The sequence below is a fragment of the Phalacrocorax aristotelis genome, chromosome 2 (assembly GCF_949628215.1).
Source record: "Phalacrocorax aristotelis chromosome 2, bGulAri2.1, whole genome shotgun sequence".
In the NCBI taxonomy this organism is placed as follows: domain Eukaryota; kingdom Metazoa; phylum Chordata; class Aves; order Suliformes; family Phalacrocoracidae; genus Phalacrocorax; species Phalacrocorax aristotelis.
This window is the reverse complement of record NC_134277.1, coordinates 76974230-76990603: the sequence shown is the minus strand read 5'-3', so window position 1 is coordinate 76990603 and position 16374 is coordinate 76974230. Positions and strand designations below refer to the sequence as shown.

The 16374-nt window shown below is 41.4% G+C and overlaps 1 protein-coding gene across 1 annotated transcript in view; it reads right to left on the bottom strand.

Moving 5' to 3' along the window:
* Positions 1-246: 246 nt before the first annotated feature.
* BCL2 (BCL2 apoptosis regulator) overlaps positions 247-16374 on the bottom strand; it is a 94604-nt gene continuing 78476 nt past the window's right edge. Inside the window, exon 2 of the mRNA XM_075084190.1 lies at positions 247-3316. Within this exon, the coding sequence (XP_074940291.1) occupies positions 3182-3316 (135 nt within the window). The 3' untranslated portion in view covers positions 247-3181. The remainder of the gene's footprint in view (positions 3317-16374) is intronic.

Sequence of the window (16374 nt, the reverse complement as noted above, 5' to 3'; positions counted from 1 at the left end):
CAACAAAGTTTTATAGTGAAAAATAATTGTGGGATCTCTGCAATCCTTTACTCTGCCCTTATTTCATCCCTTTTCAAGGGAAACGATGAGATGAACAAATTCCAGGTAACAGTCATCTTTAACCAAGGAGATATTTCAGTGACCTCTGCTTCCCTCCACTTCTTGACCTCTTCCTTTGTTGTCCTCCGATCTTCCACACCTAACCAACTTCGGAAATGTGTCCCTTTTTTTTTATTTTTTGCTTTTACAGCTTGGATACGTTGGGAGTGGCCAGCTGTGTGTGCATACATAGTGACAGAGGATGGATTTTCACTGAAGCATAGTCTTGGAGCATGGAAGTCTATAAGGCATTTTGTGGGGAAAAAATCTTATGTGAAAGTGTAACGAAGAATAGGAAAGACAGGAATTATTGCAAAAGAAATGCAGGAGTGAGAGGAGAGGATTTTATTAAAGAAGTTCAAGCTTTTATATACATTCAATGTTTCTAATATGTTTCTTAAATGTATTATCAACTATCATTATACCTAATGCAGCCACAATACTGTACTATTCTGCAGTCAGGAAGGGAAAACTCCATTAGCTCTTTAATAAAATAAAATCATCAACAGTCATCATGACTCTTCTTTTTGCCTGGTATTAACTAATACACTGGGAACTCCAGTGAATAGACACAACAGAACACAAAATCCTCAGTATTTATTTAAATGTGTATCATGTGTCTTCTTCATATTATTTCTAAAGCAGCTTTAAAAAACTTTTGCCATTGGAAGGTATTAAAAAATAAAACCCATTCAAATTTTCCTGTTAGTATAGCAGCACTGGAATTGATATTTACTCTTTTACTACTTTTGACAATGTAAACCTTTAATAAAATAAACAATATTGAAAAAATTTGAGGTCTAATAGTTCATGAACTTTAATGGGCATATGGGCACAAATTGAAACGAAGACTAGATTGTGAAACAAAAAATTAGCTCGATACCAGCCAGTTCCAGTTGTGAAATTGGCTGCAGACAAATTCAGCGTGGAAGCTGAAAAAAACCAAAGTCCACACTCAATCCACGATATTCGGTTACTCCCATTTCAAATATTTTTCATACAAACCCTACACAAGCATACCCACTTCTGACATAAGCACTCTGAAAACATTGCAGGTGCTTTTTGTTTGATGGTGGGGTTTTTCATTTTTCTTTAATTAAGCAGAGTTCACATTTTTTGTGTTCTTAGAAACATTTCCTTTCTATGTTTCTATAAGTTTAAAGGTAATTTCAAATTTGAAATGTAAGCTCGCTCCATCTTTGCTCATACAAAGTGTAGGTGCCACGACTAAATAGCAGTAAAAATGCTGAGATGTACAACTCTTAAAAAAAAAAAACAAAAACAAAAAAGCAGCTTTGAAGACACAACATCAAACTACAGCCTTAACATTGAACATATTACATTCCCAAGTTAATGGAGATATTTTGCATATAATGCCACTAAGTTATTTGACTTCAATCTTGAGGTTGAATCTACAGTTTATTCTCTGTATTTCTTTCACCCTTAGAGCACTTTTGTATTGTAGGGTACATTTTATCTAGAGCTTTGCAACCTTGTCTTTTTAGGTCTGGACATCCATTTACCCACAAATCCCAGATTTCAAGAGTTTCATAGAAAAAATAGGAGTGCTTGACAAATATTTGAAGCTGGACATTTCCACACCTCGGAGCAGGCTTCAGACTCTTCGGCTTCGTCGGGACTCCTGGCCCCCTCCAAGCACACAGAAAGCCCCACTTTAAAATGCATTGACACATCCGGTTTCAGAACACAGGTCTGTTTATAAAACTGTATACTGAGCACTCTGCATTAATTTTATTTGAGTTGCCTTTTGTAACATGAGCAGATGACTTCACCCCCCTCCCTTTTCCTCCACCCTATTTTTGCTTGAAATAACAGTAGGCACCTGCGTGATCGAGGTGTCAGAGAGTCTCTGTCCAGAGAGAGGATTTGGAGTTTCTTCATCATCTTTTCTTCTGTAGACAGTCTTAGGAAATTATTAGCATGAAATAATTTTGAGGGCGAGGGGCAGGAGGATAAAGCTCACTTTCTTTTCCTGTTATGAAAATGAACTTGATTTTGGTGTCCAGTTTGATAAACAAGGATAGTCAGAGCTAATCTGTAACTCAGCTGAGGTCTGCTTCTTGCCAAATAGAATTAAGATCTTTTTCAACTTTCAGGGATTTAGAGACCACATCTAATTGGTTTCAAACCCCTGGAGGAACTCAGTAAGTAAACAGGATTAGTTGCAGATATGAGCCCACTAAAGTGGGACACAGGTCAGGTCTTCAGACTCCAGCTCTGCTCTGTTGAAGCAGGCACTTAAGGTCTCCTGATGTTTCTGTGTCAGTAGCCGCAAAAAACGTTTTACTGCTGAGGAAATCATTGGAACGGCAATTTCCTGCAAGTCCCAATGATTTGACTTCACACTTCTATTAAAAAAAAAGTATTTCAGTTGACACGTATTAGGGTATTGTGATTATGATGTGATGGCACAACTGGTAACTTGAAAATGCATGTTTACAAGGCATAGGCAATCATATTTCCAACTGTTCTCCTGTAGGGATAGCCACGTTTCCTTCAAGAAGTTTCCATCTTGACTCCGTGTAGATACCATGTTGAATCGTTTACTCCATCAGTTCTTGCCAGCAGGACAGGGTGAGAACTTTGTTCATGCTGACCTTGTCTTTCAGTTCCCTCCCAGCCAGCCGGAAAATGCAAGAAAAATCAACACAATTACGCAGCCTTTAGCAGCTCAAGTAACTGCCCTTGTAAGTGTAAGCAGGTAGGTCTTTGTCAGTATATTTGCTCTTCAGAGATAAAATAATCCAGCTAGCTGCATTAATTAAAAAATAAAAAGGACCTAAAAGACTTTGGGGCTCATTAAAGTTAAGAATAACAACATGATGTGATGACAGATACAACTTGCAGAGTTTCTGAAAATAGCAGGTTAAAATGTAAATATCTTTTAATAAATAATTTTCCTGCAATGTAAAAATAAATGATATTTCCTTTGGCAGTAATAGCTGATTTAATCTTTAGCTGGGAAGTTGTTTTGCTCATAAAATATCATTGTGCTACAGAAAAAAAAATATTATTTTGTTGTTTTGAAAGACTTTTGTAATCCATGAAAAACTGGGTGACTCTACTTATGTCCCAGATAAGCGCCAAGAGTGATGCAAGCTCCCACCAAAACCAGACTCAGGATAGTCTTCAGAGAGATCCAGGAGAAATCGAACAAAGGCCTCATACTGTTGCCATACAACTCCACAAAGGCATCCTAGAAAGGAAAATAACAGAATATCAGAATTGCAGTAACTTTTCAGAGAGGGAGGGCAGCTGCTTCACACCAGTGGTTGTCCAGCAATCACGCTGGCACAAAAACCTCACGCAAACCCATTAAAATCGTGATTTGGGAGCTATGTTTTTGTGCGGTGCATATCACAAAGTTCTCCTGCCTATTTCTTTACAAATATCACTGTCATTACTTATGGTCATGACTTCTGCTTTAGGCATTCCCAGGCTAACAGCAAATATAGGAGCATCATTTTTAAATATAAGCACCGCCATTTTGGCTCCTGAATGTTGTATGTACAAAGATGCACAAAGGAGGTAAATAGACCTTCAGTCTCCAAACCTTTCACTTCCACTAGACAGGGGGCATCTGTACTGCTGTTCAGCTTTGCTGAAAATAAGGCAGTATTTATGTGGTTCCCTTGGGATGGGTTCAGAAGACTATGTGCAGTAGCCACAGATGTTTCTTCCATATGAACTGAAGCTATTAGGGTTGCATTACACCTTTGATGGTCTTTCACAACTGTCACCAAAAGGGGTGGCACCTCGGTCCCTGCTCCTGCTAATCATGCCTTGAATGTGGCAGTGGTCTGGCTGTAGGGTCCGTTGGGCCAACCAGCTGATCTGACAGCCCTGCCTAAAAAAGAGCTGTCTTGCCATGGGATTGTCTTGTCAGTCTGACTTGTCCTCCAGCCTACAGCCAAGACATTCAGCTAGAGGCAGAGGAGAGGAAGCATTCAGTGATGCCACTTCTCATGGCTGCTGACAAGTCACGTGGTGTGAGGTGTAGGGGGAGTCCTCTCCCTCAGCCCAGCCCAAACCACCCTGGCTTTCTTCTTTGAGCTGCAGTCCTCCTTGTATGGAGAGCTGATTTGTAAAGCTGCTCTGAGGGAGTCTGGAGGTATGTGTGGACACCTAATAGAAAGGCTGTTTAAGATAAATATAAAGTTTTTCTGACTCATATATACAGTGGGATTTGACTGGGCTAATGATCAGATTGGTGATACTCTGCACGTAACGCCTTTCTTTCAGGCTGCTATTCCTAACAAACATGAAGCTTCACAACATTCCTGAGAGATAGATAAATCATACTCTGTGGCATGAAAGCAGTAAATAGTGAAGCTGCATGACTTTAGAAATGTGAAAAAACTGATAGCATCATTTAGGACAACTCTTTTATTGTGCAACCAATCGAGGTCTGCTCCCACACTACTGAGATAAATCCATGCAATAGCTATCTAATGTGGGGGTTTCCATCTCTACCTTCGTTGCTCTACACTTCCCATTTCTGGTAGAAATTAACATTCTTTATTTACGTTACAGTGCCTTTAGCTGTTTTGTAATGTTACTATGCTAGGAGGTAACCTGCCTTCTAAAATGCCTACATGTTATGCTTTACAGCAGGAATTAAGGAGAGAAAGGCCTCCATTACTAATATAAAGCTTCCAGCCAAGTTAATTTTCTGTAAATTATGTAGCTAAATTAGCCTGCATCATTAGCCATCTCTAGTTATTGTCAGAAAAGGAGCATTTGTGGTTTTACCACGAGAGGGCGTGTAAGGATTTTTAATATTTTGTCATTTTGACTCCTGTTCACTAGGCACTGAGTAAGATTTAACTAGATAACAAGTAGTTACTCCCAAAATATGTTATTACATTAAGTAGCATTGGTGCATGTTGTAGGAAAGAGTGGGTGTCAGTAGGTAATGGTCAGTAATAGAATAGCTATAGGCTTTGGCCAGCAGATTGACCTGAAAATACGTCTGCCGCCTGCTATTTCTCAATGCTTGTTCCTCCAGGCAATCATTTTCAAACTTGGGTTTCCAAAGGTAAATTCTTAAGTGAAAGCAGCTTAACCTTTTGGGGGGAAGGTTTTAGTGCAAACTTTTCATTCTGGAGAAAATTTGGCAACTTTTGCTAAACTGCCTGGTTTTTGAAATAGACATTTGCAAACTCTGGCCTTAATATTCTGCTGTGCTGTTGCAGAGCTGAAAAAGTGCACTCTGTTTGCTGTGCAGCTCTTTGGAAAGCTGCTTTTATTTCTCCTTAAGGCTATGAAGTAACACAATATCCTAAAATGTTACAGACTGGGGTAAATCCTGTTGTCGCCAGCGCAGACTCACTGACTTCCATGGGAGCTTTGTATAGGGAGTTCAAGATCAGGCCTTATAAAAATACAAGAAGGGTAAAGTTCAACACTTGGTGATATTATTATGGGTGGAAAAGAGAGGAAATGAAAAAAAAAAACCCTCATGGAAATGCAAGTCATGTGAAAACATTTTAACCTTAAGATTTCCATGGTTTCTTTCTGTGGGGAAGGTCTCACTTCTGCATATTCATGACAGATGATGCATACACAGTATCAGTATCAGAATGAGCATATTTTGTGCCTCCTTTCTATCCCAGTTTAGGAACATTCCTCCCAGTTTGCCTGGGAAACCACCTGTAATGATTCAGTAGAGCTCCTGGTATTGGGTATGAAGATGGATGGAGGGTTACAGTAAAACTTTTAGACAAGACAGAAGTATGGCATAACCTATGGCTCAAAAGAGGAATGTTAACAAAAAATGTGCAGCATGCAGTACTTTTTCGTCCGAGATTGTTGCAACAATAACATGAACCCAACCTAATGGTGTCTGCACTATATATTACAAGTAGCTCTTTATAATCGTTCCCCCTCCCCTTCTCAAACATCTTGATTAGGCCTATTTCCGAAGCTTGTTTGAACAGCCTGTCACTATTTGTTTAAGTTTCAAACCTGTTTTAAATAAACACATGTCCATTTTATGTACTAAAACAAGGTGTGGGGAGGGAGGGAAGTATGACCCATTGCTGAAAACTATTTTAGCACAAAGAGAACCCTAAACAGAATCTCAACTGTTTCATAAGGTTTGTCTCCGTCTGTAAACCCATGTATCTGTCACTGGATTTTTGTGCTTAAACCAGTCTGTTTAAAATAAAAGAATCTCCATTAAAACAAATAAGATTAGGAAAATTCTTTGAAAAACTTGATGTCCTCTGAAAAGCACTCTTTATAATGAAAGCAAGAGTCCCCTTGGCAAATAGACTGAATCAAGTTCTGGCTTGGTCAACCTTTCTGGAAGTCTTACACAATTGGAAAGAAAATGGTTGCAGGCCCTGCTTTTAAGACCTACCTATTCAGAATTTAATGGAAAGTTATATCCTGGATGTAAAATTATATCATGGTAGTTAAAAATTATATGGAAAAGAACTCTTCATTCAGCTCTGTAAGTTTTTAAAAAGTAATTTCTTAAGAAGCTTTTATTAAGTCAAATCAGTCCATTGCTGCTTTACTATGCAGCTTTACATCGACTGTTTCTGTGAAGCAAGAAAGGTGGCAGTGGGGAAGGGAAAGATGCTCTGCCTAAGCTCCTCTTAGCACCAAAGCACCTGAGATGCCTGCTTCACCTACCTGTGCTTGATTGGCAGGCCAGGAAGATTGCCCCGAGGGCACCCCTCGCTGGTCTCTTGCCTGTTGAACTGTATATGCAGGGGGAGATAGCGTGTGCCTGGACAGAGTTCCTAGGATTTGCAGGGAGCCCAGGGCAACAGTGGAGTTTGTCACCCTCGGAGGATTAGGAGGCGTAATAGTGCACTCAGCCAGGCCACTCTTAAAACAAAGCATCCAGTTCATACTACCCTGCTCTTCCACTGGCCCAAATTGGCAGCTCCGATCCAAGAAACAAATATCATCTTTAATTACACCGGCATTCTTTGCTTGCCCATTGAGCTGAGTTTGTTCAGTCTCAGTGCTTCTGCAGTCAGCCTTCACCCCTGCTTGAGAGGCAAGATACAGCTTCTCAGCCACAGAGAAGTACGTACTTCCCATAGACTGAGCCCAGCAAAGCATTACGGATCTGACGGCTCCTTACTGAAAATACAGAGGGAGAAGGCAGTTTCAGCCTGGCATTTCTGACTGAGGGGGCGGTGGGGAGAGCAAACACAAGGAAGTAAAGGCTTCCTTTTTCTACCTGAATCAAACAGCTGGTGAGGAAGTGACTTTATTTCCCTCGTTATCATTGGGTTGACAGGATATCCTTTTGAGCCACATTGTATTGAATGAAGAGCTGGTGAGACTTCCATTTTACTGAACGGGAATTGCCTTGCGGCTATTTTACGCTGCTCTCTGCGTGACAAACAAACAAACACACACTAGCTCCCGGCTTTTGAAGAAACCTGCACAGATCTGAACACGGCATCTTTGCCACCCAGTACAGGCCAGGAGAGGGAATGGCATAAGCTCCAATGCCAAGGTTTAGCAGCTGAATGACTTCTTCCTCACCCCTGCCTCCATATGAACGACATAAATTCTCATAAAAGATTTTGTTCCTGAATGGTATCTCATTTCAGAAAGAGTTTGGAGAGGGAGGGAGGGAGCAGAGAGAGCTGGTTAAGTCGTCCCATGTTTTCTATGCAGTGAAACCTCATTAAAATGTCATCTTGAAGCTAACGAGAAAAGTTCTTGGAACACAAAAAATAAGCAAATCTGTAGCTGTTCTTTTCCTAAAGAGTTTATGGGTCTTTTATGCAAGCCTAGGTCATGAGTACATGCAAATAAGGACTGCTCAGACCTTGACTGTGTTGTGCCGAGGTGTGGTGTTTCATGAGGTTGGTAACTTTAAAGAGGCTGATATCTTTTTACGCCTGGGAGTGCTGACATGCTGGCAGTCCAGCCAGGTGCACGTTATCGAATTAAAATGGGAAGGAAAAGAAGGTGTTACCACACAAGCCCTGCTGACCACAGGCAGAGAACCTACCTGGGGAGTGGCTTTGGCACATGCACCCCTGACTAATTCCCCATCTGTATTTTAACCCCTGCCCCTCATCTTTGGGTCTATTCTGAATTGTCTGTTTCCACAATGCCTTAATACAGTCTTAGGTCTGCAGCTGATGTGTTAGCTGTTGGCTGCATAGCCTTTTTTTTTTTTTTCACTAGTGATATCTGAGGTTTCTGACTTTGGACAAAACTGGTTCTCATTGCAGTGGTCTTGCCTAAATTATTTGTTCCTTGTCCTTTCTATCTATTTGTATAAATTCTTGCATTGGTAAGCTTGTGATCTTGGGGGCATATCTTGCAGGTCCCAGTCTTGCCAGATGCTTGCTGAAGTCTGTGTGAATTGAAATCAGTGGAAATATTATTTGCATAAGGCTGACTAAACATGGCACTCAGATGAAGACATCTAAGGAGCAGGGACTAATTGTGGTTAGGTTTGTTCATGAAAACTGATGCATATGCTTAGAAATATATAAATGTGATTGGTTCTAATAATGGGGATGACTATTCCTCCTGTCCACGCTCCCAGAGAGTGACCCTGCTGGCAGGCAGATTTCCTCTGGACCTCTGCGAGACGAAGGACAAACCCAGGCTTTGAGGAATGGTCAAGCCATCTCTTTGAACACAGAATTTGTAAGGTGTTGATCATTCAGCTTGCATGGAAATCCATGCCATGTTCAGACTAGGCTGCATTCTTGTTAAACCAAGTCAGCATGAGAAATGTTTCAGTAATTTAGTCTTGGCGTCTCTACTTAATTCAGTTAGATGTGGGTCTGCAATGTGCAAAAGCCCAGACCTAGTGGAGGCTGCCTTGTTTTCTTATTCCTGGAAAGGCCTACACTAAAATGAGGTATTTCTGGCATCAGCGTACAGCTGTAATGTCACTACAGCAGCTAGCTGGTGGTATTTAATAGGAGAAATATTAGCATTAATGAGAGAAAGAAGGTGAGGAGGCCTTCTGGACAAAATCCTCAATGTTCAAACAACATGGTCAAAACTGCTCTACTTGATCCTTCACAATTTTCAGATCTTTTGTGGGTTGATAATCATATTCAACGAATTTGCTATTTGTTTGCATCAATATTTAACAGTCTTAGTTTTATTTTCCAAAGATACCCTACTTAGGTAGAGTGCTAGAAGCTGTGTGTAACTCTTACCTAGAAAACAAAGTTTTCTGCACATATTTCTGTGAATCTCAGCGCACCAAGAACCGTTCAGTCTTAGGCCACCTTCTTGTCCTTCTGCTCAAATTTATCAAACCCATTCTAGAGAGTTTACGTTCACATACAATACTAAATTTAGCAAACACTCATTCATGAATTTGTGAATCACTTTGGAGGAGAGAACAAGTGTCACAGAGTTGCTGGGAGGACTTCTGTCATCCCATAACATTGTTCTTACACCTGCATCCTCTGAAAAGAAGTTAGACCCTTGTCAAATTTTCAGAATGACGTTAAAATGAAAATAATGACAAACTGGGTCTGAATGACAATGGAGGCCTGTTTCTCTCAAAATCTTGTCTAAATTCTCCATCTTGCTTGTAACTTACTTTCAATATGAGTGCCCTTACACTGGAAATAGCCTGCCTAATTTAAAAGCCCAAATCTGGAGATTTGGCTGCAGCAGGTAGGTTGGTTGTAGAAAGAAACGTGAACACATCCCCCATTATGTTCCCTGTCTGCTCCAGCTGCCTGCGCTGCTCTTGGGCTGCCACAAAAGAGTTAAATCACGTAACTGCCTGAGAAATGGGAACCGAAAGTAGCTGCTTGTGGAAATGCTCAAAGGTCTGTGGTGCAGCATTTGTCATCAAGACCATGGAGGGTTTTATTTAACAAGCATGTCCAGCTGTGGGCTTGAGACACAGGTATTAGTGGAGGTAGAGAGGGGAGAGCAAGACAGCAATGCTGTTGGTCTGGTGAGGAGGTCCTGGCTCTGGGTGGCCTTGGCCAGAAAAGGCAGGGTGCACGTGTGAACAAGAAGGGTGAAATCAAACCAGTCTGAGCAGGTTGTCCCATCGACTGAACCACGAGGGACCAGTCATGCATTTTTCTGCTTCTTGTTTTAACATCCCTCAGGGAAACACTCCATCCCATGTTTGTTGTCTCAACACTCAATTCTGATCCAAATCCCTTTGGCTTGACTAACTCACGCTCAGCATTGAGCAAGAGTAACGCTGAGCTGGAGCGGTGGCCTTGGCGCTCCTTGGTGCTCCAGCAGCAACAGGTCATGCAAAGCCAACGGCACCAGTCCTCACGTGACTTGAAGCAAGCACTTGGTTTTTCTAAATCTTGTGACAATCAACTGATTTACAGGGCCAATGAGACAACACAGCTAACATTATGATACAGTAACCTCACAATAAATCTGCAATTTAATGACTAAGTGCAAAAAAAGCTTATGCTTCAATGGACAGTTACACTTCTTCCAGCAGCCACCTGGAAAATATGAATTTGTGCATGTGTTTTCTTTGGCAGCCTACACCTCATTAGCAGCCCAAACCATTTCTGCTCACCTGTAAAAGCCTTATTTGAGGCAGAGAAGAGGCAGCATTTTTTGATTATTGCTTTCTCTTGCCATTTCCTAAGTCAGCCCTTGGGTGCGGTACTCCACCAAGTACTGTGTGTCAGTGTTAGCTGTAGGGGAGGCAGACATGTCCTGGCAGTCAGGCAGCCTGACGGAGCAAGCTGCAAGTGCACCCTGTCCAACATATTGCATGCAAGAGTGGAGGCCTCTCAGTGGCTTGCTCCATGTTTTCATCATTTCACAGCTAAGTGATAATGGGAAATTAAAATAAAGAGGAAGTTCCTGTTCTGCATCTGCTTGGAAGAGATTGTTTTTGGTTTGGGTGCCTCCACTCCTCCTTCTTGTCCTTCCTGTCTTGTTCACCACTTGCGCAAAAGCACAAGACCTGGGAGACAAATGGAGGGTGAAGGAGCAGGGAAAGGAATGAGGAGAGTCTGTGTAGACTGAGGCAAGTGGGAATTTAGACAAAATTAACTGTCTAAATAGGACAGGTGAAAAGTGCCTGTTGCTACAATGAGCTGAATCCTGCTTTTAAGCCAAGACAGCTTTATGAGTTGCCTTACCTTATGGGGGGCTCATAGGTTAGGGTTGGCTGGTAAATCTTGAGTTTTTGGGTTCAACCAGAAGGCCCTTTGGCAGATGTTAAGGTAAGAGCTAACAGGGACCACGTGAAAAAACAAGTAAGAGTCAGAGTGTAAGGATACAATTCATAAACAGACTGAAGGACTTTGTTTTGTTATTCAAAACAGCTCAAATTCATTTGCATACACAGTTGTAATCCATTAACTACAACCATTAGATTTATTCAAATGCCACTATGCAAAACCAAAATATGAAGACTTAATAAAATGCAAACCACCTCTACCCCTCTACCTCCAAAACCAACACCAAAACAAACAACAGGCATTCTACAGAAGTGGGATTTTCTCCCATCCAAAAGCAAGTACCACTGGGATGTCTGAGAGCAACATACCTCCTACCCATATGAATACTTTAATTCCTCTGTAAAAAGAAATAATGTCTTGCTGATACAAGAAAGGGCACAAATTCTACATGTTTCCTTTTAGCAGGAAGCTTTAAAACTGAAAAATGTTAAGAGACTAGTATCAGGAGAAAAAGGGTTATGCTGTACTTCAGGGGCTTTGCTGGTGTCACTGTTCTGGCCAAATCCCTTGACGGAGACATGGCTTATACCAGCTGCAGGAGTCTGCCAGCATGGTTGAAGTATCTCTCAAACAATGTGAGTTATACTGGCAAAATGACTCCTCTATTTGGTGTAAGCCCACGTAAGTCTACATAGTGGGGAACGGAATCATGCCAAAATAGTTATCTTTGTAGGCTAGGGATGTGATTTTTTCCCCATGAGATAGTTATGCTGGCCAGACTTTGTCATGTAGACCCTAGGAACTTTTATTTGCAAAATAAGACTGTAATTTATTTTAACCAGATGTTCAGCACTGATCTGTGTCTGTGCATTCACAGTGCACTCCAGATAATTTTTACTGTGAAAGACATATACCTTGGACACCGGTAAGGTTTTAAAAACATAACACTGAAACTTTAAGGCTGTGGTGGGCTTTTCTTTCTTTTTGGTGGTGACGGGTAGTTCCCAGTGAAGTAAGCTGGTGTTCAGGGTATTGAGTTTTGTTCCTATCAATCAGATCCCCTGCAGGTCCTGTAAGGCAGAAGTCTCAGCTCTCCCAGGTATCAGACATTCACATCAATTTCTGGAGCAAGTCATGCAGTTCCTTACAAACTAATGGTTGCTGGGAGCATAAGGTGAGAGCTGAGGTGACCTAGGATCTCTCTTTTTTTGGTAAAGAGCAGGAGGTACGAGTGCCCGTCCTCTGAAAAAACAGATCCCTCTTTGTTTCCTTTTGTTCCCGGTGTTCTTGAGAGGAGGCATGGGCTGGTTCTGCTACAGGACAATGATCATCAGAGTGGTCACATACCTGTCACTGGAGCCTGAAGTACCTACCACTATCAACAAGTTACACATACACATCCTTGGGAACAGCTGAAATGCAGCTTAGCCTGCATTCCTATGGCCAGTCATTCAAAACAAAAACTAAGGATTTGGTGAACTGCTGCTTTTTTTTTTTTTTTCATAAGCCTGCATGTCATTCACAAAGGGCTGAGCATTTATATTTCCTGTTGACATCCTTTGAAAGGGAGAATGCCAATGGAAATTGGATCTTTTAATGAACAATTTCTGTGGACAACAAGTCAGATGAAAATTCATGAAGGATGTAAACCTATCATTGTGACCTTGAACTAACAGCACGAGGAAGGAGAAGGCCATTAACTGAGGCAGGAAAGATTGGTAATTACTCCATGTGTTGGTGTTTCCAAGTGAGTAGAAATTTCATGTAAAATTTCAGATACTCAAAGGAAAGAATAAAAAACAAAATTGGGAATATCAGCCAAGAAAAAATAAATGCATTACCTATGAAATCAGTGCTTGAAAGCTTTCCCACTTTCTAAAATAAATAAGACCCCACAGATGGGAAACCGCAGATCAAAATTGATATCAGGTCCTAAACTTTATAATTTACTCTTTTAAAACTTCAAAGTGCAGGTGGGTCCACATGGCAGAGTGCAGTTCTGTGGAGAGGAAGAGAGAGCTGACCTTGCACTGAACAAGCCCACTCAGGGGCAAGTACAGGGGTGCAAGCACAATAGGTATATTAGGGTAGTATTCCAGGTGGGCTGACTATCCCCACTGTGAAACTAGTGCAACCACTGTTTAGAGGCAGCTCAAGTAGCCGTGGGCAGTGCCGCGCTGTGTTGTGTAGATGTGCCCTGAGGCACTACCAGAGAAAAAATGATGGATCCTGCTGCGCACAGAGTCTTACGGTGACACCTTCCCTGTACAGCAACGTGTGCAGTGACTCTTGCACCAGCAGCTGCTGCTGAAAGGCCGGTCTCTCTTGCCCAGTCACTTCAAAGCAGCCTCAAGAATTTCATTAAAGCTTTAATCTGCAATTGAAGAGCTGCCCTTGCTTAAGAGCCAGAGGAAGTGATTACAGGAGCTGAAGGATTCAGATGTGGTAGAAGGAGAGGGACTAGATCTGGAAGTAGGTACCGCAATCACCGAGAGGATAACCACAAATAACTCCTGTATGTGACCACCTCCTGCGTCTGTTGGTCTTTGGGTGATGACCTGCGGCCATCTTGATGCTCTTTTCATTGGAATTCTGCCATTACTGTCAACCTGCTGCTTCTCCCCCAGATCTTCCATCATCAATGTCTGCTGCTCCTACCCCTGAGTTTTGCATCAGTAGGGGATTCCTGCCACTGGGATAACTCTCAGTTGGCAATTTATGACTGGAATCTAATGTATAATTGACATAACCCACCCAGGAGCTGCCTTCAGAACCTCCTATAATTAACTGTTGCTGCTATAAGTTTAGACAAACCCAGGAAATCACATGCAAAATTCTGTCTGATTTGCTATCTAATCTTCTTCTATCTAGGTTCTTATACCACACACATTGCTGTGGTATCTGAGCATCTCGGTGCCTGGATGCAATTCAGTTAAACCCTTTTCAAGCTAGCAGTCTAAGCTGCAGTCCTGACACTTCTACACGCAGCCAACTGTTTTGCTACAAGCAAACTGTGAAGAAGCTTCTTCAAAGGCTCCCTGAATGTACCAGCTTCTCTTGTCTTCCTTTCCCAGATAATGTAAGGTCGGGAAACTTGCCAAGCATCACGCTAAACCAAAAGAGATGTTCAAATTGCAGTGAGTACAGGAGCCAAGGGAGCCCAGTCTGCCAGAATGTTATTGTAGCATTCTCAAGAAGCTCACAGCATTAAGGCTTCATTTTGTTGTGTGCCTGTCTGTCTGTCTAGGAGATGTTCCACTGGAGGCCAGAGTCATTGCTTCCTCAATATTAAATACAAGTGTCTCAGCCAACTACAAACCATTTCTTAGCTTCAAACTTTCAAATCGGTTGTCTTTCTTTTTCTTTTAGGATTGGAGGCTTTTGATCCTGTGGTTGCTGTTGCTTGAAATATAACTTCTGCTTTCAGGAGGATTTTAGACATACCCTTTTCTGATAACCGTACAATCGAAGCAAGAACACAGAAAGGGACCAGCAGTCAAAAAGGTGATGAAAAGAAGCTGTATTATTTCTGGATGAGAAATACTAGATGTGGGTTTGATTAATTTAAGCCCAAGTAAAAGAAGAGAAAAGTTCAGAACTTATCTACACTTTAACAGTAAAGAAGCAATCCTCCCCCTAGGAGGAACCATTTACACTGATATCAAAGTGTATTCTGACTCATTAACTGAAATACGTTGTGCTGGTGGAAGACAGTTATATCAGCAAGATTTTGTCTACACAGGGGTTTGCACCAGTATAATTTATATCCATAAAATAGTCAGATGCAGGACCAACATGGGCATAAAGTAGAGTGCAAACCAGGCATGAAACATGGGGAAAATTTGCAGGCCAGTATTTTGGGCTATGTGTTCAATTTTTACAAATTTGTGTTTTAAAAGTTCCTGTATGTCTATAATGAGAGCGGTTATTAAAAAAAAAACCAACCAACCAAAAAAAAAAACCAACCAGTCTAGAGCAACACAAGCATCAAGGCATCAAGAAACTAAAAGAAAACCAAAGCCCCTTCCTTTTTTTGGCTATTTATTCCCACAGCTTTAGCCACAGAGTTGGTGGGGGGGAGGGGAAGAAGATGAACTGAGCCTGTGATCACAGCATTAAGTTGATCTGACTATTAGAAAACTTTAATTTAAATGTTCCCCAGGGTGTTTCTGGTATTTATTTCCTTATTTACTTCTTAAGCCTGTTTAATACTTTGACCTGAAGGAAGAAGACTTTGCACAAGCAAGAGGATTAAAGGTTCAAATTAGTTAAAGATGAAACAAATCTATTGATTCATTAAAGCCAAGTGTTCTCTGTGTCACCAGTGATACTATCATATATGAAACAGTTAATATGCTTGAAGTGCAGAAAAAAAGACATTTTCAGCATAGGTTACAGACAGCTTTTGATCGGAAAAAATACACTGCTCCTTTGCGTCCTTTTTGCCTGTTTTCTGTTCCATCCAAATGGCCTTCCTGTGTATGCAACAACCATGGGAGGGCTAGTAAGTCTCTTCTCATGCCTGCCTGACCCTGTACATTCCTTTTAGTCTAATTTTGTCATCTTTGTCCACTCCCAAATTGTACCTCTTCACTTGCACCCCTTTCATTCCTTGGGTTTTTTTTTCATGCTTTGTTCATGTACTCGCTTTCCTTCTTGTGTGTTTCTTCAGCTATTCCTTGTGTGATTCCTTCTTTCTACGGCTGTGTAAACTTCTTGCATTCATTACCTCTGTTTTCACTATTCATTTTCATGCATCCAGTACTACTCGCACAGTTTCCACAAAGCATTTGTGCGTATACAAGTTATGCCTTTTCTTGCTGGTATATTGCTTATTCCTGTCTATAGGGTTGAAGTTAGTGAAGACAAATACGTGATTGTCATCGTGCCAGCTAATTGTGCTTGAGCTGTGGTCCCAGCAGGTTTTAACTGCAGCTGGCTGCCACAATGCTGAGTGCAGCCTAGGTGGATGTAATTGCCAAGTCACTGTGGGCATTGTGCCAAGGGGACTCCTCAAGGTTGTGTTGTGACACAGTGGTGGCTTGCAGTGAAGATTAGCCCAGCCTAGTACTCAGTGAGACTCCAAAACCCGGTTCGTGTCTCAAATAAACCTAAGCTGAGG